This window comes from Balaenoptera musculus, chromosome 12 (genome assembly GCF_009873245.2).
Source record: "Balaenoptera musculus isolate JJ_BM4_2016_0621 chromosome 12, mBalMus1.pri.v3, whole genome shotgun sequence".
Taxonomy (NCBI): Eukaryota; Metazoa; Chordata; class Mammalia; order Artiodactyla; family Balaenopteridae; genus Balaenoptera; species Balaenoptera musculus.
In genome coordinates, this window is record NC_045796.1 from 53,776,195 (window position 1) to 53,803,673 (window position 27,479).

The following is a 27,479-nucleotide window of genomic DNA, read 5'->3' on the forward strand; positions in this document are numbered from 1 at the left end:
AAAATTGTATAAAAATAAAAAATGAAAAAAAACCACAAAACCTCAGCATAATTAGTCATTAGGGAACTGCAAAGAAATACCTCAGTGAGTTACCCCTTCATGCCCACTAAAATAGCTATAATCAAAATGTTGGACAATAACAGGTGTTGGAGAGAATGGGCTAATCGGTACTTTTCATATGTTACATGTTACTGTTGTGAATGTAAAATGCTGCAGCTGCTTTGGAGAACAATCTGGCAATTCCCTCAAATGATTAAGACCTGCCATATGACCTACCAACTCCATTCATAGTTACATACACAAGGGAATTGAAAACATATGTCTACCCATCAACTGGTACATGGTTGTTCATAGCAGCTTTAGTCATAAGAACCAAGAAGTGGAAGCAATCCAGATGCTTATCAACTGATGAATGGATATACAAAATGTATATCCATACAATGGAATATAGTTTGGCCATGAAAAGGAACGGAGTACTGTTACATGCTATAGCACAGAAGAACCTCGAAACATCATACTGAGCCTGAGCAAAAGGAGGCAGACTCAAAAGGCTGCACTTTATATGATTCATTATATGAAACGTACAAAATATGCAAATCCATAGAGGCAGAAAGTTGAGTAGTGGTTTTCAAGAGCTGGAGGGAGGGCAGAATGGGGAGTGACTGCTTACAGATACGAGGTTTGTTTCTGAGTGTTGAAAATATTATGTAATTAGATAGCAGTAATGGTTGTACAGCTTGTGAATAGAGTTGTCCCTGGGTGTCTGTGGGGGGTTGGTTCCATGACACCCCTCTCCATAACAAAATCCGCTGGATGCTGAAGTCCCTTATATAAAATGGTGTAGTACAGTCAACCTTCCGTATCCACAAGTTCTGCATCCACAGATAAAACCAACTGCATTTTGATCCGTGGTTGGTTGAATACATGGATGAAGAAGCTGCAGGTATGGAGGGCAACTGCATACTAAAAACTACTGAGTTCTAGTCTTTAAAATGGTCAATTTTAAGTGAATTGTATATGAACTATATCTCAATTTTTTAAAAAAGAAATAATGATTAATAATTTTCCGAATTTGGGGGAGAAAACAGTCTGTGTTAAAGAAGGTCAGCAAATCTAAAGCAAGTAACTATGTAGAAAACCACATCCAAGCACGTCATAAACTGCTGAAAACCAGTTATAAACAGAAAATCTTGAAAGCAGCCACCAAAAAAATGACACAAGAGAACAGTAGGTTAATGATGGGTGACTGCTCATCAAATAGTGAAGAACAAAAGAAACAAATATTGAAGAACAAAAGAAAATGGAATGACATCTTAAAGCACTGGAAGAAGCTACAGGCAGGAATGAAGAACACTAGCAATGGTAAATAAATAGAAAAGATTACCTCTTTTAACTTCTTTAAAAGAGAAATGACAGTTTAAGGCAAGAATAATATCATTTTAAGGAAGGGTTAATAATGTCTGTAAGTAAAATATGTGGCCGCACTTATCTAAAGGATGAGGCCGCTAAATCTTCAGTTAGCTATGGGTCAAAGAAGAAATCACAAGGGAAATTTTAAAAGTATTTCAAACTGAATGATAATGGAAACACAACATATCAAAGTTTGTGGGAGTCACCCTAAGCAGTGCTTAGAGGAAATTAAAAACTTTCTATAGTAGGAAAACATAATTTCTGATACCAGGAATGAAAAAATGGGATATTTCTACAGATCTTATAAACATTAATAGGATAGTAAGAAATATCATGAACAACTTTATGCCAGAAAATTTGACAAATGGACAAATTCAATGAAAAGAAGTAGCAGATATGAATAGCCCCTAAATATATGTAGAAGTTAGATTTGTAATTTTAAAAAAAGTTCTCACAAAGTAAAATTTCTTGCCTAGTTTCGTGATTGGTGAATTCTGTCAAATGTTTAAGGAATAAATAATGTCAATCTGTAGGCTTTTTCCAGAAATAGAAGGGGAGGGAATATTTCCCAATTTGTTTTACAGGCCAGAATAACTCTGATACCAAAACCTATTAAAGATATTAAAGGAAAATTGCAGACCAGTATTTCTAATGAACTTAGATGCAGACACTCTCAAGAAAATACAAGCAAATCGAATGCAGCAACATAAAAAAGGACAATACACCATGACCATGTTGAGATTGTCCCACAAATACAAGGGTAACTTCAACTTCATTATCAATGAATTGATTTAATTCAGTTCAGCATATTAGCAGAAAAAAGAGAAATGATTTGGTGAATAGATGCAAAAAAAGCTTTTGACAAAACTCAGTACCCATTTTTCATCAAAACTCTCAGCAAGCTTAGGAATAGAAGGGAATTGTCTCAATTTGACAAAGACTAAATATGAGAAGCCTATAGCTGAAATCATGCTAAATAGTGGTTTACTGAATGTCTCACCCTAAGATCAGGAAAAAGGCAAGAGTGTCTGCTTCCACCACTTCTACATAGTTTTGCTCTACTGCAAGATACATATTCCTAAAAAGCACTGTGTTGTTAAAAATCAGAGGAAACCCCAAAATTTCATTAATGACAAATGAAAAAGATAGGAACCTAATAAAAGCACAATTTTACATATGTTAAATGCTTAAGGAATACATAAGTACTACAATGAATATGGCACTCTGTTGAAAAAGACTGGAAATTTGCTTGTTGAAATGAGCATTGGAAAGGATTGCAGCTTGTTAGTTATTATGAAGTGATAGGAGGAAGGTTATCTGAAATCAGACAAAATTGTAACATAGGATGTGGATGAGTGTAGCTCATAGTATGAATTGAAGTAGTGGATCCATTTCTGAGGTGTGTGTGTGTTTTGTGTATTCTGATATGGTTTGGTTTAGCTGGGTGCATTTTTTGTCTTCACCTACTATTGTGGACAATGTTTACAAAAGTAAACATGAAAGTTACATTGTTCAAATTGTTCCCTAATATTCATTCACTTTGGAACACATCCAAAAGATCTAAACAGACATGTGTATGCACACACACATGTATATGTGTATATATATGAACAGATATATATGTATGCTATGTATATGTATGTTCATGTGGGAATAATCAATTAGCACATGAAAAGGTGTTCAACATCATCAGTCATCAGGGAAATGTGTATTAAAAACCAAAATGAGATGTTGCTTCACACTCAGTAGAATGACTAAAATTAAAAATACAGTACCCCAGAAAAAGGAATTCCCTGGTGGTCCAGTGGTTAGGACTTGGCACTTTCACTGCCCTGGGGCGGGTTCAATCTCTGTTCAGGGAACTAAGATCCCGCAAGCCACACGGTGCGGCCAAAAAAAAAATTCTGACAGTACTAAGTTTGAGGAATGTAGTAACCAGAACTCTTACATTGCTGGAGGGAGTGTAAAATTGTACTTTCATCTTGGAAAATAGTTTGGCAGTTTTTAAATAAAGTTAGACATAAACTTTCTTTATGACGACATTTCTGTTTCAAGGTATATACTCAAGAAAAATGAAAACATGTTCTCAGAAGACTTGTACACTAATGTTCATAGCAACTTTCTTAGTAATAGCCAAAATTTGCATATAATCTTAATGTCTACTAACAGGGTTTTGGATTAACAGATGGTGGTATATCCATTCAGTTGTACAGTACTATGCAATAAAAAGAAATTAACTACGGATACATGCAGTAACAAAAATGAATCTCAAAAACATGCTAAGTGAAAGATACTAGAGTACACAATACCACACATTGTATGATTCTGTTGATATGTGATTATATTATAGGCAAACCTAATCTCTAGTGATACAAATCAGATCAGTGATAGCTGAGGTTCAAAATGGGGGAACTGATTGCACAGGGCACCAAGGAACTTTTTAGAAGGTGATGGTAATATTCTGTATCTTGTTTGGGCTGACAGTTACGCAGTATCAAAATTCATCTAACTGTATGCGTAAAATTTCTTCATTTGGCTGTATGTGAAATCATATCTCAATAAAGTTACTTATTTTTAAAAGTTTTTTGAGATGACACAGACTTGAGAACAGTCTTGGTCTCTGTCTTGAGGAGCTTTAAGAGTACGGTGACATAAAATATAAGTGATATTATAGGGTCAAGTATAAGGACTTTGTGAACATGACCTAGACTTGGGGAGTAAGGGAAATTTCCTGAAGGAAGTGATATCAAAACTGAATCTGAATTTTGAGGAGGATTTTTTTGGGGGGTAGGCATGTAGGTGGTTGAGAGATAGGCAAGGAGAGTGTGCCAGGCAGAAGAAATAGTTTGTGTAAAGGTACAGAAAAGAGAGTATGGCTGAAAGAATGTCTGAGCAGATGACAGATATTCAGGATCGTTGGAGCAGAGACTGTATGTGGGAGAGAAGGGAAAGGGAATGGAGTATGTGAAATGCGAGTAAGAGATTATGCTGGAGAGGTTAGCAGAGAGAGAAATCATTCGAATGTTGAAAGCGTCAGAAGTTTGATTTTATCTTAAAAGTAGAGCAGAGCAGCTGAGTGAGAAGACCAGATTTGCATTTTAGAAAGATCAGCATGACTCCAAATGTGAAAAATGAATTAAAGAGGGTAAGATTTGGGGCATGGGATCCAGTCACGAGGTTTTTCAGAAATTTCACATAGTTGTTAATTTGTACTAGGAAAGTGGCATTGGGAATGTTGAAAGTGAATGGATTCAGATCTATTTAAGATGTAGAGTCAACAGAACTTGATTGGATGTGGGAGACGGGGAGAAGGAGGAATCAGCAGTACATGGAAAATGTTTTTTTGTTTTGCTCTATTGTCATAATAGAGCTTGTAATATTATTATTAATAGACTGAAAAGGCTTTTTTTCCTACTAACTTTGTAACTAGTTTTAATGTTTCGTTTAGTGTTATTTGGTTATCTCTAATGCGTCTGGACATACTCCAGACTGCCTGGATTAATATTTTAATTAAAGGACACAGGTAATAATATATAAGTAAATGGAACCTTTCAGGAAAAAAGTGAAATTAGATCTAGTTTATTAGGATTCTGACTTGGAAGATTAATGAAAGCAAGTAAAGATGGTGTTAAAGTCGCTGCCTTTATTTGCAAGAGTTTGGACTGAAAAGATATGGACTTAAACAAAAAACTGCTCATGTATATGAGAAGAGATTTAGAAATGTAGTGTAACAAATCAAGATTCTGCTTGTAATTTTATTGTGAAGCTTTCAAAAAAAGATTTCCCACCCCAGCCCAAGCTAATCATGGAAAGAAGAGCATTTCATGAGTAGAAGCTGAGGGGGCTTTGGGTGAGACATCTGACACTGTATTCATTGCCACAATTAATTCAACTGCTATGGCTGCCTAAGCAGGTATCTCCGTTTTTCTGTTACTGGCTCTCATGCTTCCCCTGAGTTCATTTCATTAAAGAGTTCATCTGGAGATAGGGCATTCTCTGTTGAAGGGTAGGTGTACAAACATGCACGCTCTTAATAGACCCCCTCTTTTGCTATAAAGACTAGGCATTTGGAATTGTCAGCTATCAATTATAGGTGTCAGCATTGGTTAAGTTTAGAAACCTGCAAAGCAGTGGAAGTCTGGGAAAAGCAAAACCTCAGTACCTTCTCTGGTTACAAGAGCCATTGAAGGAATTAGCAGCCTATGCTGATGCAACACTAAAAAATGGCAGGATTTTTTTCCTCCTGATTTTTCAAACCAGTGGTTTGAGAGGTCCTAACTCCTTTTTTTCATAATCAGCTTGTATACAATTTTAAGAAATTCTAACGGTATTTAAGCTTAAATAGGTCATAAATTAAACTACATGAAAACAATATTTTCTTTGAAATATGAACTTTTATATTTTCTGCCACTCATTCATAGCCAAAGTGGATAATTAGCAGTGTAGTGAACTGTACAACAGGGGTCCCCAGCCTTTTAGGAACCGGGCCGCACAGCAGGAGGTGAGTGGCAGGCAAGCGAGCGAAGCTTCATTACCCCCGAACCATCCCTACCACCCCGCCCCAACCACTGCCCAAGTCCCTTCCCAGGAAAATTCGTCTCCCATGAAACCGGTCCCTGGTGCCAAAAAGGTTGGGGACTACTGTACAATAACTGAAAAAGCCCTTCTAGACTTCCCTGGCAGTCCAGTGGCTAAGACTCCGCCCTTCCACTGCAGGGGGTGCAGGTTCTATCCCTGGTTGGTTGGGGAGCAAAGATCCCACATGCTGCACGGCCTAAAAAAGTAAAAAATAAAGACAGCATTGGTCTGAAAAAGCCCTTCTAATTTTATAGATCAAGTATAACAAAACTGAAATTTTCTTAAATACAAATAACTATCATAATGCTAATCCATTTGACTGTAATAGAATTGATATGATGTACACTTAATTCTTCGTCCTGGTCAGGAATCCAGGGCAAATCCCTTCAGTCTAGCTAATTCAAAGCAAATACAGCTGATTGTAAAGTTGCTTATGGCAGGGACACTCTCTCTGCTGTCCATATCCTCTCTCATCTTTTAGTTTTATCTGTCCCTCATATTCTCCTTTTGCCTTTGCATTCTTAAGACATTTTATATTTTCTCCTATTCTTTGCCTTTGTGTGCCTGTGTCTGAAAGCATCCATCTTAATTCTTTATGGACTTCTAGTTCAAGAGCACCATGAATCTGGAATCCATTTGTACCTAGAGAGACAATTTGATTGTCTCAGCTGTTTCCTTCTGCTCTAGGCAACTGTGACCAGCGGGTAGTTATATAGTGGCTTACCGTTTGCTCAGCAGAAACTGTGAGGCTGGATTCTATGAAAATAGAAGGAGGTGTGACTGATTATTTGCATTTAAAAAATATGCTTTAGGAGATAGCCATAGGTAGTCAAGTGCCTTTTCCTTTGGTAGGAGGGCATCTATGGTAAATTTCCTAATCATTCAGGAGCTTTCCATGACTTGGATAATTGAATGTTGTCTATTAATACAATAACATGAGTAGGCTATAACTAAATGCTATTTTCTACCATTATTATTTGACTCCATTTTTATTAAAGGACTTATAGAACAATGTCTTTTTTTGGTAAGATAATGTTCGAATATAATCATTAAGTACATATTTAGGTCTTAGGGAGGAAGTGGTATTGCATGGTGGTTTAAGAGCTGGGACTGTTGAGTCAGACTAATTCTAACTCCACCACTAGCAAGCTGTACAATTCTATCCACTCCCAGAGCTTTATTGATATATTTTTTGTCTGTAAAATAGCAATAACAATAGTGTTTACCTCGAGTTGTTAGGAAAATTAAATGATTTAATCCAGATTAAAGTCTTAGTACGATGTTTGTCACATACTAAGTGCTCAATTAGAGTTAGCTATCATTGTTAATATCTTTCTTTTTTTTCGGTGAAAAGTGCATGTCATCTCATTTACATAACTGCTTATTTGTCCAATGATCATTGCCTCAACTGCCTAAAAGATTCAGTGAAGGTAAAGAATGTAAATTTAGCTGTTTGACCTTACATTTTTTTTTTGTTTGTTTGTTTGTTTGTTTTTTAAATTTATTTTATTTATTTATGGCTGTGTTGGGTCTTCGCTTCTGTGCGAGGGCTTTCTTCTAGTTGTGGTAAGAGGGGGCCACTCTTCATCGCGGTGCGCGGGCCTCTCACTATCGCGGCCTCTCTTGTTGTGGAGCACAGGCTCCAGACGTGCAGGCTCAGTAATTGTGGCTCACGGGCCCAGTTGCTCCGCGGCATGTAGGGTCTTCCCAGACCAGGGCTCGAACCCGTGTCCCCTGCATTGGCAGGCAGACTCTGAACCACTGCGCCACCAGGGAAGCCCCTGACCTTACATTTTAACAGCTTTGTCAAGCTCTAATTGACCTAAAGGAAACTATGCATGTTAAAAGTGTACACTTTGATAAGTTTATACCACAGTTTATATATTTGTTTACCTGTTGACATTTAGGTTGCTTCCTGTGTTTTTACTGCTACAAATAAAGCTGCTGTGAACATTCATGTACAAGTCTTTGTGTAGACATATGCTTTTATTCCTCTTAAGTAAATACCTAGTTGTAGAATGACAGGATCAGATGGTAGGTGTCTGCTTTTTTAGAAGAAACTACCAAACTGTTTTCCACAGTGTTTGTACCATTTTACATTTCCATCCACATTCTTGCCAATACTAGGTATGGTCAGTCAAAAAGCTATTTTTAAAATTCTTGCTCTTTCATATCTTTTTTCATGTTGTATAAATGCATACCATATCACATAAGGATTATTTGGAAAAAGTGCAGAATATGCCAGACAGCTAAAGATTTTTAAGTTAATTTTAAAACGTATTTGGAGTTATACTAAAATCTCTTTATTGCAAAGGTAAGAGGTGGTTTGCTTAAAATATTGGAAAATTGCAGGAGATAACAATTCTTTGAAGAGCTAATTTTGTAACGTGTGTACCTGTTTTATATGTCTATTTTTTCTTCCTTTGATAGAGTTTTCCAGAAAAGGACCTTCTGCACTGTCCATCTAAGGATGTAATTGAAGCTCATTTTATGTCTTGTGTGAAAGAAGCGGATGCTTTAAAGCACAAAAGTCAAGTAATCAATGAAATGCAGAAAAAAGATCACAAGCAACTCTGGATGGGTTTACAAAATGGTAAATATAACAATGTCTAATTTCATAATACCACTTTATGAAGTATGAAGTAACTATAATCCTGTGAGTAATTGGTACATCTTAGGGTTGGTGGTACAAGTTTAAATTCCAGCCTCTGTGCACAGAATTTCACAAAGAAGCTACCTTTGGTCATACCTTTCTTACATTGTACCCTTCTAGCATCCCTCTCTTCCTGGATTCCCTAGCATTAGACAGATTGCTTTGCCCATAATATAAGACAGTATAAACTTCCTGTGTTTAGCTTCTGGAAAAAGTGCCCTTAGTCCTAGTCATGATCCTTCTGGAATTGCAACTGAATACCCTGTGTATGTACCAAAATACCTCCGCCTGGGTAGGGCACAATCTCTAGTCTCTGCTTTCTCAGAACAGGAAGCCTTGCTTTGTGCTCAGATTCTCTCTCTCCTGGCTGGGGTTTAGAAAATACACTCAAGGAAAAAGCTGAGGGGAATCTGCAATTTACTGATGTATTCTTCTTCTTAGCCATCGTAGTTCCTTAATCTTGCCTGCATTGATTGCCCTCCAGCGCCTACACACAGTTCTGTATACAGGCAGTTCTCACTTTGCATGGGTCAAATATGCATGAATTTCAGTTAACATGCTTTAGTTAAATAATGCCAGTTCCCCAACAATGTGGCTCAAATTTCATTTGTCATGGTGTATTAACTGTGAATAATCACATAAAGTACAATTACGTAAGAGTTAGCTCTTCGGTCCACTCATTATGTAACAACAGATACATATCATGATCAGTGACCGGTCACTTTCTTTCAGTGTCTGTCAGTGAATCGTCGTTATGCCGCTGTTATTTAATTCACTCACAGACAGCAAAGCATGCAGTTGTGTTGCCTCCTTGTGTCCATTAAAGATTTATTTATTTATTGATTGATTGCTATGTTGGGTCTTCGTTTCTGTGCTAGGCTTTCTCTAGCTGTGGCAAGTGGGGGCCACTCTTCATCGCGGTGCGCGGGCCTCTCACTATTGTGGCCTCTCTTGTTGCGGAGCACAGGCTCCAGACATGCAGGCTCAGTAGTTGTGGCTCACGGGCCTAGTTGCTCCGCGGCATGTGGGATCCTCCCAGACCAGGGCTCGAACCCGTGTCCCCTGCATTAGCAGGCAGATTCTCAACCACTGCGCCACCAGGGAAGCCCCCTTGTGTCCATTGATAAGCCCACATAACATTTTGTAAAACTGGATAATTGAAAGAGGGAATTAGCCAAGAAAGGTGAAAGTGTAGCAAAGAAACAAAAAGTGATAACGCTGGAAGTGAAATTTGAATAGAAGGTAGTGGAATTATAGAAGACATAGCTAACTGTGGGGCTGTTGACACTACCACCATTTGAGAGACTTTAGATATGCAGCCCCAGGAGCTTAGTGAAGGCAAACTCTTCCACACAAATGAGGGAAGTGGTTGTGATGAAAAAGATGAAGTTATCCCAGAAGGAGTGATACTGGCAAAAATATCACATTAAAGGAACAGGGATATCTCATGGTGTTGAAAGTGCAAGTAACATGTTTGAAGTTGATCCAAACTTAGAAAGGAGTATGATAATTTGCCAAGGTTTAGGAAAGATGCTTGCTTGTAAGAAAGCAGGCACTATTCAAACTGTGCTTAAGATTTTTACAAATAAAGCACTTTAATTCTCCATGTTTCTAATGCTTTAATTAGTGTACTGTTAAACACAGTACTAAATAAATATTAGTTTTATTTACTTTTTTCATTTTCCTGTACATTTATAACCACCAGAGTTTTTAATATTTTGACAATTTTCTAAAAGATCACAAAGCAATCATAAATTTTCCCATTAACTATTAAGATCACTTTGCATGGTTTTATGTTGCATGGTCATTTTTCCAGTCCTGCACTACTGTGCGAAGCAAGGACTGTCTGTATTTTGTCCATCTTCGATAGTTGTTTTTGGACAAGGAGTTGGTACAATATAAGCTGCTCTTTCATGGCAACAACTAGAATAAGAGAAAACCCCTCTTTCCCCCTTAAAAAAAAAATTTTTTTTAAATGTGATACAGTTTTATCTTTTGGACTGTATCATTACCATTTCACAGAGTTGTCTGTAGTTATTTAGTATTTATTAAACTTTCATTATGCAAAATACAGGGCATTATCTGTGACTTCATTAGTACAAAAGGTACGTATTTTATGACAGTGTGTCCTGAAAATTAAATTTTCACATTTCTTTTAAGTTTCTTAGATTTAACCCAAGTTACATGGAGTTGCTCCTTAGTTTCATATTTGTACCTCCGATATTTCTTAATTAGGTTGTAAGGTTTGCAAAAGGAAGGCACCAGGCCTTTCACTTCATTTATATTACTGAGTACACATATTCTTATTAAGTGATCAAAAGAGTTTACAACCCCTTAAGAAGGTGTACTTTTTCCTTTTCCTAGCTGGCTATTTGTAGATGAAGTGACATTTTAGGAGGCTTGTGAATAAGAGGATTGCTTAAATGGAAGAAGACAGGAATGTTCTAAAGAGAGAAGAGATCTGAGAGTAATTTGTCTTCAGAATTTAAGTAAATAATTTAGATGAACTTTTAAGTAGATGTTCTTGAAATCTATTGTGAGCATGGTGAGTCAGCTATAGAGAGCCCAGGGATTCAGCAGAGGATTCTAAAAATGATTGAACTGTTTCAGTTGGGGCATTAGAGGATTAGGTATGGAGGGTGATGGGTAAGAGTTGTGGAAATAACAAAGGTGTGGTTTTTAGTCTCAGCTCTTCTGGTAGCTCCTTAGGGCAAGTCACTCAATCCCTTTTAGCTTCAGTTTCTTTATCTGTAAAATAAGAGAATATCTGCTATGTTTTCCTATAAATGTTTTTAGAAGCTTTAACGAAGCACTAATACAGTTTATGTGAAAGTGTTTGAAAGGAAGTAAAGCTGTCTTGATAAAAAGAATTATTGAGAAGTCACTTTGAGACTCTAGAACAGGGGTTGGCAAAAAGTGTGGTCATGAGCCAGCCACCTGTTTTTGTAAATAAAGATTTATTAGAACCCTGCCACACCAATTCATTTATGTAACATCTATGGCTACTTTCATGCTACAACAGCTGAGTTAAATAGTTGTGATCAAAAAAACAAACAACCCAATCCCAAAATGGGCAGAAGACCTAAATAGACATTTCTCCAAAGAAGATATATAGATTGCCAACAAACACATGAAAGGATGCTCAACATCACTAATCATTAGAGAAATGCAAATCAGAACGACAATGAGGTATCACCTCACACCAGTCAGAATGGCCATCATCAAAAAATCTACAAACAATAAATGCTGAAGAGAGTGTGGAGAAAAGGGAACGCTCTTGCACTGTTTGTGGGAATGTAAATTGATACAGCCACTATGGAGAACAGTATGGAGGTTCCTTAAAAAACTAAAAATAGAACTACCATATGACCCAGCAATCCCACTACTGGGCATATACCCTGAGAAAACCATAATTCAAAAAGAGTCATGTACCACAGTGTTCATCACAGCACTATTTACAATAGACAGGACATGAAAGCAACCTAAGTGTCCATCAACAGATGAATGGATAAAGAAGATGTGGCACATATATACAATGGAATATTACTCAGCCATAAAAAGAAACGAAACTGAGTTATTTGTAGTGAGGTGGATGGACCTAGAGTCTGTCATACAGAGTGAAGTAAGTCAGAAAGAGAAAAACAAACACCGTATGCTAACACATATATATGAAAACAAAAAAAAAAAAAAAAAATGGTTCTAACGAACCTAGAGGCAGGACAGGAATAAAGACACAGAGGTAGAGAATGGACTTGGGGACACGGGAAAGGGGAAGGGTAAGCTGGGATGAAGTGAGAGAGTGGCATGGACATATATATACTACCAAATGTAAAATAGCTAGTGGGAAGCAGCCGATTAGCACAGGGAGATCAGCTCATGCTTTGTGACCACCTAGAGGGGTGGGATAGGGAGGGTGGGAGGGAGACGCAAGAGGGAGGAGATATGGGGATGTATGTATATGTATAGCTGATTCACTTTGTTATACAGCAGCAGCTAACACAACAGTGTAAAGCAATTATACTCCAATAAAGATGTTAAAAAGTAAAAAAAAATAGTTGTGAAAGAGACCATGTGGCCCACAGCTTAAAATATTTACTCTCTAACCCTTTTAGAAAACATTTGCCAGCCTATAGAAGGTTGATTAAACCAACAGCTTGTATTTATCATTGATCTAGAGCATGACTCACAGTGTCACATGTTCAGAACTTGGTATAACTTAACGTATCAGACTTAGTCTAATAACTGCCTTCATTGCTATTTTTTTATATAAAAAAATATATTTTTTTATAAAATTCCTTTTTTCCTATTTTTGTCTTAGCATATATTCTTTCTTGGATATATGACTATTTTAAAGTTATTTTTATTAATTTAACTTTTATTAAATTACTTTTCAAATTGAGTTTCATTAAATCCAACTTAAAATGGTATGTGGTTGAAATAGATTTTGTTCCTTTTTTTTAGCTATAAATTATTTTCGTAGCTATTATGTTTGGTTATATTGGTACTGCTAATGATTGAGTTTACACACTCAAAATCCTACATGTGGTATCCTGTGGAGACCTTGATAGTTTATTTTATACCTTTTAAAATTGAAATATACATTTAGAAAATCTTTGGCTGGGTAAAGGTTGTTTGTAGAAAATATGTTTTGGGGTAAAATGTTGAATGTTACCTACATTAAGGTAAATTGGTGAAAGGTGGGTATAGTAGTTCATTCTGTTCTTTCTGCCTAGAATAACCTTTCCCTCCTTTTTTGTCTATTTAATTCTTACTTAATGTTTTAATGCTCATCTGTCTTGTCACCCTTTAAGTGAAAACTTGCCTCTTTAATTTTTTTTTTAGCCAACAAACTATTTATTGAACATCTAATATGTGCCTAACACTATGCTAGGAGCTAGTGATCATCCAGCAGTGATAGAACAAACATGGATCCTGTTTTTGTGAAGCTACAGCCAAGTGGAGGCAGAACTATTTATATTTTCATGCTCTCATGGCTCCTTGTCCATTCATACGCATTCTTGCTCTCATAATTCACTCTCTGTTATAGTTATGGTTTATGTATTCTGCTAGAATATAAATTTCTCTTGGTTAGAGTGTATCATGCATTTTCTGTATCCCCAGCACCTAGTATATTCTTAGGCATAGAATGGACAAATAAATATTGACTGAGTGACTCCTTTATTTTAATCCTATCTAGTACAACAAGGAAATACTGTTAACAGCTTTTTATAAATAGATTAATATTAGTATAAAATAGAGGAAGTACCTTTAAAATTTTTAATTATGGAAGTGGATTTTATGTTTAAGAATTTTTCCATCCAAAAGAAAGTCTTACAGATTTGTTAGGGCAAAGATATTTCACCTGTTGGTTAGTGTAATTGTAAATTGGTCGGAATTGAGACAAAGCAGATGGTAAATTTATTTCATTCAGAACTGCACCTGTACAGCATAGCAACTAAACGATTTAAACAATTTTTGAATACTTTCAAATGCTAATTTTAATTTTTCAGATCTCTGTGAAAGAGAAATAAGAAAAGCTTTTGAAACCAAGAAAGCTCATTTAAGACATACTGTGCCTTTCAGTGTTTTTTATGGGTTTTCATTTTAGATATAAAAGTATTTAACCTCCCTGTGAAACAAAGGTAATGACCACAAAAAAAGAGAAGAAAGTAGCATTTTTATTATTTATGAGGCACTTGTCACTATATTTGCAGGCTATTTTCTATTAAATGTCAGGAGGTTTTTCTTATAAGCTAGAGATTTGAGGAAATCTCTAAAAAATATTTCTAACATAATATATGACTTAGTTTTCAGCTTTGGTTTTCTGAGTATACTAAAAAAGAAAAGATGGCATCAAATAAATTCCATAGACCTTCAAATAAATGCAAGTTTTCACTGCTAAATATTGAAAATTTACATTGTTTATAAAGTATGGTTAATCCTTTTGAGCTAAGTAATTTTTTAGAGAAATCAATTATTTGGTAGTGTACCATTTTAACTTAAAACTGGTTTTTAAGAGGAAATAGTGGTTAGCCTAAGGTGAATTTTATGATAAGTCATAGCATTTTGAAAATACTTTTGTTTGGTGGGTGATGCAAAAGAAATGCAATGGTTATAACATTATAACCATATAATGGTTATAACAAGCTTATATGATAGAGACAGTTGGGTTGTGATTGCATTGCTTTGTTTTTATCAGTTGCAATATAGTAGTATAAGTAATGGACTGAGAATCTCTTGGTCTGAGAAGGAGCATTGGACTTGATCTTTCTTTGCTTATCTCCTATTGGTTGTGTGGCCATAGCAGATCACTCTTCTGAGATGGAGTTTCCTTATAAATGTCAAGGTGATGATACCTCACAAGACTCAGATTCAAAGACTGTCCAGTGGTAATCACTTACACCTGAATTCTGGTGATTAGATAGTCTTGATTCCAGAGGATTTGCTGGAAGAATAATTATTGTTTATTTCTCTCTCGCTCTGTCTCTCTCTCTCTCTTTACCTCTCTCTCTTTCCCTCTCTTCCTTCCTGGTCCTTTCAAGCAGGACTTAGGTAAAAGGCAATAGATAACTTTCTAGAAATAAATGTGGTCATAGAAATACTACTAAAACAGAAAGACAAGAGATTTTTGGACTTAACTCTGTATCTTGAAGCTTCCATTTCTGTGCTGTTATCACAGTGTCAGTACTGTTCTAATGTGTAGGTGGTGTGGAAGGAGATTCCTATGTAGAACTGTCAATAGGAAGCGTAAGTATTCTTCTTGAACCTTTTGTCTCAGTGAAAGGTCACTATTTGGTAAGCTTCCTTTCTTTAGAAAAACTCAGATGTTTATCAGTCATGAGAACACTGGGATCACATTGTATAAATAAGAGCAAAGAAAATAGTGTAATGAGCATCCACATACCTATCACCCATCTCAGCAGTTATCAGTATATGGTCAGTCTTGTTTCATCTGCTCTCACCCCTCCCCCACTCTGAGTTTATAGAAATTTTCATTCTTTAATCTAGCGCTATGAATATTGCTCACAGATTTATATTCTTCACAGACTTTATACTCTGTTATTTAATCAAGTCTTGGAAAGAACAGTCATTATACGAGAGTTATACCCAGATCCTGATAGTATGGATTAGCCAATTACAAGAATCTACCACATGCCAGGCACTGTGCTAGGCCTAGGGGGCGCTGGGGTGAGTATGACAGCCATGGTTCCTTCCCTCAGAGTTTACATTCTGGTGGGAGAGGCAGACATTAAACAGATAGCCTTTAAATAATTATTACATTTATATCTTGAGTTATAGAGGAAGGGATAGAGAGCAGTGTGGTTGTGATGAAAGTGTTCCAGGCACAAGGAATGATCTGGGTTAGGCTGAGAAGGAGAAAAGAGCTTAATAAATTCTAGGGGCTTTAAGAAGGCTATTCTTTTTTTTTTTCAGAATCAATATTTTATTTAAGGGGTACTTTTACTTCCTTTAAGCAAATCTTTAAAGCCATGTTACGTGGACTTCCCCCTTCAAGCCTCCTGTGGTTCTTCTGTGTTTAATCAGTGGTTCTCCAAGGCCTCAATTTTCTTTATAAGGCTCAAGAAGGCTATTCTGACTAGAGCACGGTGATCAAGATTGAGAGTGGCAAGTAGATAACACTGCAAATTGGATAGAGGACCCTATCTATTCAGGGTCTGATAGGACATTTTAGTGATATTGAACTTAATCTCCAGGGAGTGAGGTGGGGTAGATAGGGGACTGCTGAAAGATTATAAGCAGGGATATAAAGGAATCAGATGTTCTTTTTTAAGTTATCTCTGACTACTGTATGGTTAATGAATTAGAAGGGAACAAATATGGAATTAAAAGGCGAAGTACAAGTCCATTCCAGTGGTTAGGTAGCAGATGAATTTTTCAGACTACAGGGCAGTGTTGAAGGTAGAGAGAAGTGGACAGTTTTGAGAAATATTTGAGATGTAGACTTGCTAGGACTTAGTATTTGGTTGAATGTGGTGGGTCATAGAATGAAAACTGTCATAGCTGGTTCCCAGACATTTTAGAAACTGTTGAGTGTGCCTAACTACACTCATCCAGCTTACAGACACCCAGAAGGAGATCATTATTGTTATATTAAGATAAATCATTTTTTTGATATCCAGTCCCTTAATACTGTCATAAAAAGAAACATGGTCACTTTGATGCTATAAGTATTTTAAAATTTATGCTGATTTCTACTAATTATTGTTTTACTTTCTGAATGCTCAAAAACATTCTAAAACTTTGCTAAAGATTGACGTCAGGCTTACCAGTTGATAAAATCCGTTCATATTTTTAGGTTGAAACATTTGCCTGTCTGCTGACCTCAGGCACCTCTCTTGTTTTCCATTGTTTCATAAGATTATTGGCATTGGTTTTGTAATCCTATCTTTAAGTTCTTTTAGTGTCCTCTGATGTAATTTTCCTTTGTCTGAAGACTTGCATTAATTTAAAACAGAGTACCTACTGTTATGTCTGAATCTTTTGAAGCATCATTTTTATTTTAGCTAAGTTTTCACACTTTCTTCTTTGAAAATCATTCTCTTGTTGAAGAAAATGGAAACTAACAGAAGTTGGATAGTTTAGCTTTCTCTCTGTCATCTCTTAATATGATAACCGTCTTTCCCAATAATGTTCTCCATGCGTTCGTTCTTTCTTTGCCAGACATGGTTTATAAAGCTCGTTTTGTTTTTCCTCCTTTTTTTTTTTTTTTTTTTTTTTTAAATAAACCTCATCTTGTGCTTGGTGTTGACCTTCCTGCCACTCTTCTTGCATACTCCTCTTATTAGTCAGGATTCTCCAGAGAAATAGAATTAATACACACACATACACACACACACACACACACACACACACAGATTTATTATGAGTAACTGGTTCATGTGATTTTGGAGTCTTACACGTCCCACAATCTGCCCTCTGCAAGCTGAAGACTCAGGAAAGTCAGTGGTGTAATTCACTCTGAGTTTCAAGGCCTGAGAACCAAGGATGCTGCTGGTATAAATCCCAGTTCAATGGTAGGAAAAGATGAGATGTCTCAACTCAAGCAACGGGGCAGGAAAAAGGGGGGCAGATTCCTATTTCCTCTGCCTTTCCTTTTGTTCTCTTCAGGTTCTCAACTGATTGGATGATGTCCACTCACATTGGGGTGGGCAGTCTACTGAAATGCCACATATTCATATGCTAATCTCATCCCAAAACACCCTCACAGGCACACCCAGAAATAATGTTTAATCTGGGCATCTGTGGCCAGTCAAGTTGTTGCATAAAATTAACCATCACATTTCTGCTATAACTTTGTTCATCCTTTTTTTTTTTTTTTAAATTTTATTTATTTTATTTTTATTTTTATTTTTGGCTGCGTTGGGTCTTCGTTGCTGCGCATGGGCTTTCTCTAGTTGTGGCGAGCGGGGGCTGCTTTTGGTTGCGATGTGTGGGCTTCTCATTGTGGTGGCTTCTCTTGTTGCGGAGCACGGGCTCTAGGCGCGTGGGCTTCAATAGATGTGGCATGTGGGCTCAGTAGTTGTGGCTTGCGGGCTCTAGAGCGTAGGCTCAGCAGCTGTGGCACACAGGCTTAGTTGCTCAGTGGCATGTAGGATCTTCCTGGACCAGGGCTCAAACCCGTGTCCCCTGCATTGGCAGGCGGACTCTTAACCACTTCACCACCAGGGAAGCCCAAGGAAAGAATTTTGATATTAAGTGCATTGCGAAGCCATTGGAGGATTTTTAAGCAGGAGAGTGATGAGATGCAGAATATGATGGAAGAACATTGTAGCTGCTGAATAGAGGGTGGAATAGAGGGAGCCAAGAGTGGAAGTGGAGAGTCTGTAGTAGTAGGTCCAGGTATAAGATGATGGTGGCCTTTAGGGTGATGATGGTAGAGATGGAGAAAAGTCAGTAAATCTGGGGTTTATTTTGGAGGTAGCATTGATAGAATCTATTATTAGATGGGGTGTTAGGTTGTTACTAAACCAAACTTGAGTCAGCTCACCCACACACAGTAAAGCCAATCTACTGACACTGGGTTGTGGTGAAGGAAAGTACAGTGTTTACTGCAGGGCACCAAGCAAGGAGAATGGGCAGTTCATGCTCAAAAGACCCAAACTCCCCGACGGCTTTCAGGGAAGGGGTTTTAAAGGCAGTGTGAGGGAGGGGCTGCAGGGTGTGTGATCAGCTGTTGCACAATTGTCTGATTGGTTGGCATCAAGGTGAAGTTCCAAGCATCATTGACCTTCTGGTTTCAACCAGACTAGGATCTGTGTTCTTGTGGTCAGCAGTTTCCATCTGGTGGGGGCCTGCTTCCTTTAAAAACAACTCAGGAATGTGTGTCAGGCCTTTATCTGTATCTTTCAGGGACCTGGGAGTTGGGTGACTGTGCTGTGTGGTGGATTTATAGTCTAAATTGTTACCAGTTTCCCAGCCCAACAGCTATTCTTTATTTCTACATCTTCACATTTCCTAATCATTAACTCTTGAGTCAGCCTTTTGAGACACAAGGGAGGCCTGGGAGACTAAAGCAAAAGCCTTTTTACTTCAAAGGACAGGGACACAGGGGCTTGTGTATGGTTTCAAGTTGAGGTTGAAAGAAAGGAAAGAATCATTCCTGAGTTCTGACTTGGGCAGCTAGATGGATAGTAGTGCTTTTATACCATGATATGAAATAACTAGATAAAAAATAGGTTTGGGATGGGGAACAAAGCCAAATTGAAAAGGTCAGCCTTGAAGGCAAAAGTTTGAAATGTGGGCTTCCCTGGTGGTGCAGTGGTTAAGAATCCACCTGCCAGTGCAGGGGACACAGGTTCGAGCCCTGGTCTGGGAAGATCCCACATGCCGCGGAGCAACTAAACCTGTGCACCACAACTACTGAGCCTGCGCTCTAGAGCCCATGAGCCACAACTACTGAGCTCGCATGCCTAGAGCCTGTGCTGCACAACAGGAGAAGCCACCACAATGAAAAGCCCATGCACCGCAATGAAGAGTAGCCCTCGCTCACCGCAACTAGAGAAAGCCCGTGTGCAGCAACGAAGACCCAAAGCAGCCAAAAATAAATAAATTAATTTTTAAAAAAAGTTTGAAATGTCTCTGAGACATTCACGTGCAGATGCATTGAGTTAGATGTTGATAGAATTAAGTATTGTGAGTGTGTATCAGTAGATGAAGAAAGCTTAACAGATTTGAATCGAACGCTGCAGCTTCTAATTTCATAGTCATTTACTTTAACAATAAGTGCCCTGTTTATTATTTTATCTTAAAGGATATGACAGTTAATGTCCTAGTGATACAAGGCAATGAATATGGAGCAATCCCATATATTCCTAATGTATGAGAGTTCTTTATATCCACTAACCGTGTTTTGCTTTTTTTCTGCATACAGCTGAGATAGTCGTTTCCCTTATTGTTTTGTCTGCAGTATAGTCAGATGAATAAGTTCAGTCTGAAGCTGTGTGTGTGGCTTCAAGAATCTACAACTTTGTGAGAAATTTGCTTAGAGAAAATTTGTAACCTGCTTGAGCATTCAAGTTTTACTGCTGAACAAACAAGCATTTTACTATATTATGCTACATGTTTTAAATCAATCTCTTGGTATTCTAACTTTCTGTAATTAGAAATAATGATGAAAATCTAAAAAGTTTATGCATTTGTGTTTTAATATAAAATCATAAAGATACTTTGCTTGGCTTCTGGAGAAAGATTGCTCTTGGGAATTACATGATTTGAATGAATAAATAAATTTGGTAATAATTTGGATCATAGCTTCTTACAGTGCTTTGGGTATACTTGGCAGTGAACATCATGGATAATAAAACTTGGCGAAAACATTTAGACAGTTATTTCATAATACACTACAAATTATACTAACATAAGTTTATTGAAAAGAATCCATTAATTACAGTGAATGGTCATATGTTCCAGAGTTAATCAGTGGTAGAGAGAATACATTTTTGTGTATGAGATTCAGTTGATAAATGTACAAATCTATGAGACTAGATTTATACTTCAGTCTAAACTCTGATCAGTACTTGAAAATATTTTTAGTGAACTCTTAGTGTTGCAGGAATACAAAGGTTTGGTTTGTAATGTCATTTTAAATAAAATTCCATATTATCTACAGTAAGACTACCTTATCATATCTTTTATTTATCTGGTCCAGTTAAAAAACTTTAAAAAAATGTATGCCTTGTAACGTACTGTCACTTTTTTGTAAGGTAAGTTTGGGAAGGTTCAAGAAGCTTTTTCTTATGAATGTTGGTACCCTATATAAAGGAAATGCAGATGAACATCTGTCAGATATTGATCCAATATCAATATCCAGATATTGATTTTCACTCTTGGACTCATGACCTATTATTATTACTTGAATTTAGAATATGATTCCTCTTTCTTCTTAAAAAAAAACAAAACACAGTGTACACACAAACACAAAACACATATATATACACAGGTATATATGCATATATAGTTTAACTTACTTTGTTTTTATATTTTTATTTTAGTTTTTAATTTTTTAAATTTAGGTATAATTGACATGTAGCATTATATTATTTTCAGGTGTACAATATATAATGATTCAATATTTGTATATATAGCAAAGTCTCACCACCAAAATAAGTCTAGTTAACATGTCATTTTACATAGTTGTAAAAAAATTTTTTTTGTGATGAGAACTTTTAAGATCTACTCTCTTAGCAACTTTCAAATATGCCATACAGTATTATGAACTGTAGTCACCATGCTGTACCTTACCAGTTATAAAATAACTAAAAATAACTAAAATACTGGCTGCACCAGTTTACATTCCCACCAGCAGTGCACAGGGTTTCCTTTTCTCCCCGTCCTTGCCAACACTTGTTATCTCTTTTCTTTTTGACAGTGGCCATTCTGACAGGTGTGAGGTGATATCTTTTTTTGTTTGGCTGTGTTGTATGTTCGTTGCTGTGCGCGGACTTCCTCTAGTTGTGGCGAGCGGGGGCTACTCTTTGTTGCGGTGCGTGGGCTTCTCATTGCAGTGGCTTCTCGTTGCGGAGCTCGGGCTCTAGGCTCACGGGCTTCAGTAGTTGTGGCATGCAGGCTCAGTAGTTGTGGCTCGTGGGCTCTAGAGCGCAGGCTCAGTAGTTGTGGTGCACAGGCTTAGTTGCTCCGCTGGCATGTGGGATCTTCCCAGATCAGGGCTCGAACTCGTGTCCCCTGCATTGGTAGGCAGATTCTTAATCACTGTGCCACCAGGGAAGCCCATGAGGTGATATCTTATTGTGGTTTTGATTTGTGTTTTCCTTATTATTAATGATGTTGAGCACTTTTCATCTACCTGTTGGCCATCTATATGTCTTCTTTGAAAATGTCTATTCAGATCTTCTGCCCATTTAAAAATTAGATTGTTTAGGGGTTTTTTGCTATTGAGTTGTATGAGTTTTTTAATATATTTTGGATATTAACCTCTTATCAGATACATGATTTGCAAATATTTTTTCCCATTCAGTAGGTTGTCTTTTCATTTTGTTGATGATTTCTTTCGCTGAGCAGAAACTTTTTAGAGTGATGTAGTTCCACTTGTTTATTTTTGCTTTTGTTGGTTTTGCTTTTGATGTCAGACTGAAAAAAATTGCCAAGACCTATGTTAAGGTATATGTGCATATATATTTTAACTTATTTTGTTTTTAAATGAATCTTTTGTTTTGAAACTTAATATCGTAATTCTCCTCAAGAGAATGGAAAACCCCAAGTGTACTTACTTTTCGTAATATTTTTTTCGTTTTGTCAGTTAGCTCCTGATCACTTTTCTCTAGAGCAGTGTTTCTCAAAGTGTAGACAATGGGACAGAAGTATCAGTTTTAGCTAGGAACTGACTAGAAATGTATCCTAAACCAACTGAGTCAGAAACTCTGGGGCAGATCCCAGTAACCTGTGGTCCAGCACCCCTCCAGGTGATTGTGATGCACTAAAGTTTGAGAGCCACTACTCTTGAGCAGGATTTCTCAGGGTTGGCACCATTAGATATTTTGGACTGGATAATTCTTTGATGTTGGGGTGGCGTCAGGGAGGGGCTGTCCTGTGCATTATAGGATGTTTGGCAGCATTCCTGGCCTCTGCCCACTCACTAGATGCCAGGAGCACACTACTCCCCGTTCTCAATCATCACATTAATAAATGTCTCCAGACATTGCCAGATATCACCTAAGCGGCAGAATCACCCCATTTGAGTACCACTGCTCTGAGAGAGGTGATGTAGAATTTAATGCATAAAACTGCTTCTCCATTAAAGTAGCAGTGATCATTTATTGAATCCCCAAGTTCTGTCCTGGGTACTTTACATGAATTATCACTGTCATCACAACAGCCTTGTAAGATGTGTTTGAAAGTCTAAAGCCTGGGCCAATTTATTTATGAAGTTTCTCATCTGTTCCACCAACTCAGCCTTTGAGAACTACTATGTTCAGTTGTTACAGTGACTCATTTAGGCTGTATTTGGAACTATATTCTTTAAACAAAAGGACTTTGACATGTAAACAAATTAAAGTTATTTTAATCAGTTAACTCTTCTTGTATGTAAACATAACCATGTGAACTTCTTATTGTAAACTTAGCTATAATTGTTTCTGGATGATGAGGATTATTTTATTTTTGTTGAGGTGACTATTAAATGACAAATGAATCAATAGTATGCTGTCATTTCAGTAAGACTGTTTACATTTTTTAAAAATTCATTTATTTATTTATTTTTGGCTGCGTTGGGTCTTCGTTGCTGCGTGCGGGCTTTCTCTAGTTGTGGCGAGCGGGGGCTGCTCTTGGTTGCGGTGTGCGGGCTTCTCATTGTGGTGGCTTCTCTTGTAGAGGAGCATGGGCTCTAGGCGCTCGGGTTTCAGTAGTTGCAGCACGTGGGCTCAGTAGTTGTGGCTCGTGGGCTCTAGAGCACGGACTCAGTAGTTGTGGCACACGAGCTTAGTTGCTCCGCGGCATGTGGGATCTTCTCGGACCAGGGATCGAACCCATGTCCCTGCATAGGCAGGTGGATTCTTAACCACTGCACCACCAGGGAAGTCCCTGTTTACATTTTTTGAAGTAACATGCGTCTTCCATATTTTTCCTTTTCCTTCTTTTGCTGCCTTTCCTCTCCCTCCCCAGCTTTCTATGTGGCACTTGATCTAGTTCTGAATATGTTGATAACACTTCTTTCCCTCTCTTGCCTCTCATTTAAACTTTTACCTACTCTCTGACCAATTCTTTCATTATCTTTCTAGGGTCTGGATGACCAGATAAACATTTTAGCTCAACAGTCTAATTAATGAGGGCCAGTGTGTTACCTATTCCCAGGTACCTATTTCATGTACTTTTTAACAAAGACCTAGAAATTACTTTATTGAGAATTCTAGAATTTCCTCCCCCTCCACTCTCCCAGTCCTATCCCTGTGACATTCTATTTACTCCATCTCTGCCTGTGCAGACCAGTCCTGACTAGTGGCTGTGATAACGAGTTCTGGATGTCACGGTTCTCCATATTAATGATGTTTTTTCTGAACCAAAGAAGTAAGTGCTGTTCTATAGCAGTGCTAATTTGTTATTATTTATTGCATGTCTCTTTTATTGCTTTAGAAACTGTAAAAGATTCAGAAATCCTTTTATGTGAAAATTACATTTAAATATTAAACTATCCAGTGTTTTAATTAGCATTCAGAGAGTTGCAAGATTTTAACCCAAATGCTGGAAAACTAGAAAAGAAGCAACCCATAAAAAATGAGTGCAAAATAAACAAATTTGTGTATCTGAGATACAGGGTGTTCAGTCAAGTCCTGATTATTATCTTCAAAGTGGCTTTCTACTTAAGAAGCATTTCTTCCCACAGGGTCCCTTTAGGATCCGGACTATCTCTGGTTCCTGGGCTTTTCTACATCTAGCTTATTTCTATCTTTCTCTGTAGAGGAATATCAATAAAATATCCCAAATGGTATTTTTAATTGGAGTTTATTTGCATAAAAGATTTAACCAGATTCAGATTTCGCTTTATTTCACATTACCATAAACCGCACTCAGAAGTACACTTCAAGATATATGCCTCTTTTTCTTAAACTAGCTTCTTGTTTTTGTTAATAAACTCAGATTTTTTTTCCTACAAGTATATTCACCTGCACTTAACTTTTCCCTTATTTTAAGGTGAAATTATTTTTATGTGGGTTTTTAAAACCCTATAAAAACATTTTTGCGAGAAAAAAAAATGTATTGCTATTTGTCCACTCAGAATATAGGGAAGGAGGAGCAGAGGAAAAAAGGCAATTAGTGGACATCTAATATCTGGGAAGGAGGAAGAGAAGAGAGCAACTGCATAGGCTCATTGAGTGAAGGAGAAAGGCTTTACATACAGAAGTTTCCCCCCAGAAGTGGCGGGGGAGGGTGGTGGTTGTGATGGGATGAATTGGGAGATTGGGATTGACATGTATACACTAATGTGTATAAAATAGATAACTAATAACAACCTGCTGTACAAAAAATAAATAATATAAAATTCAAAGAACAGTTTCCCCCCAATATTTTTATCATCATTTATTTTAAGGTGTTATTACACTCAGAATAATATTCTGTGAGATTCAGATATTTGAGTGTAAATGAATAAGTTGAGAAGTACTGGTAGAATAATTTCAATAACTGTATTCTTATTTCTACTGGAATTCTTAGAAATCCTGATTAACTTTTAGGATACATTATATATATCATTTATTACTAAAACCTACTGAATACATTTAAAATAATAGTATTTATTCTAAAATAAACTCGCTATAGGAAGTAATATAGTTTATAAAATGTTGGGTGGGCCCTATTTTTGGGGGTATGTGTATAATTTTACAAGTCAACTTTGTTTTGATAATGAATGAGTTGTTATAATAAATAAATTTTGTAGTAATTGCCACCTGAATAATCCTAGTAGCTAAAAGTTAAACTATGGTTGAATTTTCCAGTTTTACTCATCATTGCCCATGTCTGCTTTTAAGAGGTAGTTCCTAATTGAATGATGTTTTCAATTATCAGTTGCATTTTTCCTTGTTCTCATTGAAAAATAATGCCTTAATGTACATGTTGAAGTAAATTTTTATTTACTTAAATGTTTATTAAGTATTTATTTCTGCAACAGCTACTGCTAACTGTTCAGTTTGTGATCTGTAACTGCCAAAGGAAACAAGATTTGGTAAACTATTATACCTGACACTACCATGAATTTTGAAGTATAGGACTATGGAATTTTTGATAATATGAACATTCTGTTCATTAATAGTTTCTCAGATTCCTGTTAATCATACGTCATTGAATTGACTCAACTTGGAGTGTTAAAACTCCAAGCAGTGTTTTAATTTATAGAAACGTAACTGAAAGTTTTCTGTGATATGGTAGCATCCCTGAGAATCTACTGGCCTGGTGACCTCAAGCAAATCATTTACCTGCTTTGAACCGCAGCTTCCCTCAATAAGTTGCTTTGAAAATCAAACAACATAAAATTCATTTAGGGTTTTAAAAAAACAGTTAAATTCTGTTCGGGTATGTTATTAATAAAAATGATCTCTGAGGTTCTACTGTAATCAGAACCCATGACTTTTCACTGTAGCATCACTTGAGTTATTTTAATACCACTTCTTTACCAGCCTAACTTTTTAAAAAAAATTTATTTTTGGCTGTGTTGGGTCTTTGTTGCTGTGCGCGGGCTTTCTCTGGTTGTGGCGAGCGGGGGCTACTCTTCGTTGCAGTGCACGGGCTTCTCATTGCGGTGGCTTCTCTTGTTGCGGAGCACGGGCTCTAGGCACGTGGGCTTCAGTAGTTGTGGCTTGCGAGCTCTAGAGGGCAGGCTCAGTAGTTGTGGCGCATGGACTTAGTTGCTCCATGGCATGTGGGATCTTCCCGGACCAGGGATCGAACCCGTGTCCCCTGCATTGGCAGGCAGATTCTTAACCACTGCGCTACCAGGGAAGTCCCCAGGCTAACTTTTAACATGCTTTTTACTTAAGCATCTGTCACTTGGTCACCTGCATTAGAAGAGAAGTGGGCGGGGAGGACTTGAACCATCAAGCACTACTAATGCACAATAAAGGACCAATCGGACCCATTAGAAATTGTGATAACTTTATGTATGTCAATTTGGCTTCCCCAACTACATATTAAGTAAAGGAGAGTCCGTGTACTTGTTTTATATTTTGGTTTTTAATTCTCTACAGCTCCCAGTACTCAATTAGGTACATAATAGGAGTAAATAAACACTTTAATAGATTTAACTCTATGCAGATCCTACAAAGTAAAAACTTAATTGAGTACACTGTTACTTCTATCAGTTGTTTTACTTTTTCTTTTCTCTTCCTTGCCTAGAATTAAACAGGAGATTCATAATATGAACTATTTGCAAATGGGGGACTTCTTTTAAAGAGGCATTTTTCATGTAGCCACCTTGGACAGATGAGATGGATTTGAAATAGAACAGAATTTACCTGTAATCATATTACATTTACTAAATTCCTGTGATGTCCCAGTCCTGGATATGCCTTCTTAATGATTCTTCCTAAGAATTTGATAAACATTATCAACTTTAAAAATGAGGAAAAGAGCTTACAGGGCTAGTAAGAGATGGGACCAGGATTTGATCCTAGATCTCTGATTCTAAAGTCAGTGTATTTTCCAGTACATCTGGAGGCTGTTAACTCTGGCTACATATTAGAATCATCTGGGCGTTTCCAAAAAATACAGTTCCAGGGAATCTGAAATAACTGGTCTGGAGTGGGTCCTTGACATTAGTATTTTTTTTAAAGTTTCTCAGGTGGTCCAGGTAGGCAGCTAAAGCTCAGAAATGTTG

At 37.1% G+C, this 27,479-nt stretch overlaps 1 protein-coding gene across 4 annotated transcripts in view; it reads left to right on the top strand.

Annotated features, from left to right (window-relative positions):
* ATG5 (autophagy related 5) overlaps positions 1 to 27,479 on the top strand; it is a 118,737-nt gene that overhangs the window by 32,087 nt on the left and 59,171 nt on the right. For all 4 annotated transcript variants that reach the window (XM_036872126.1, XM_036872124.1, XM_036872123.1 and 1 more), the window contains one exon: positions 8,419 to 8,581. In XM_036872126.1, coding sequence (XP_036728021.1) covers positions 8,419 to 8,581 — 163 coding nt within the window. The remainder of the gene's footprint in view (positions 1 to 8,418; positions 8,582 to 27,479) is intronic.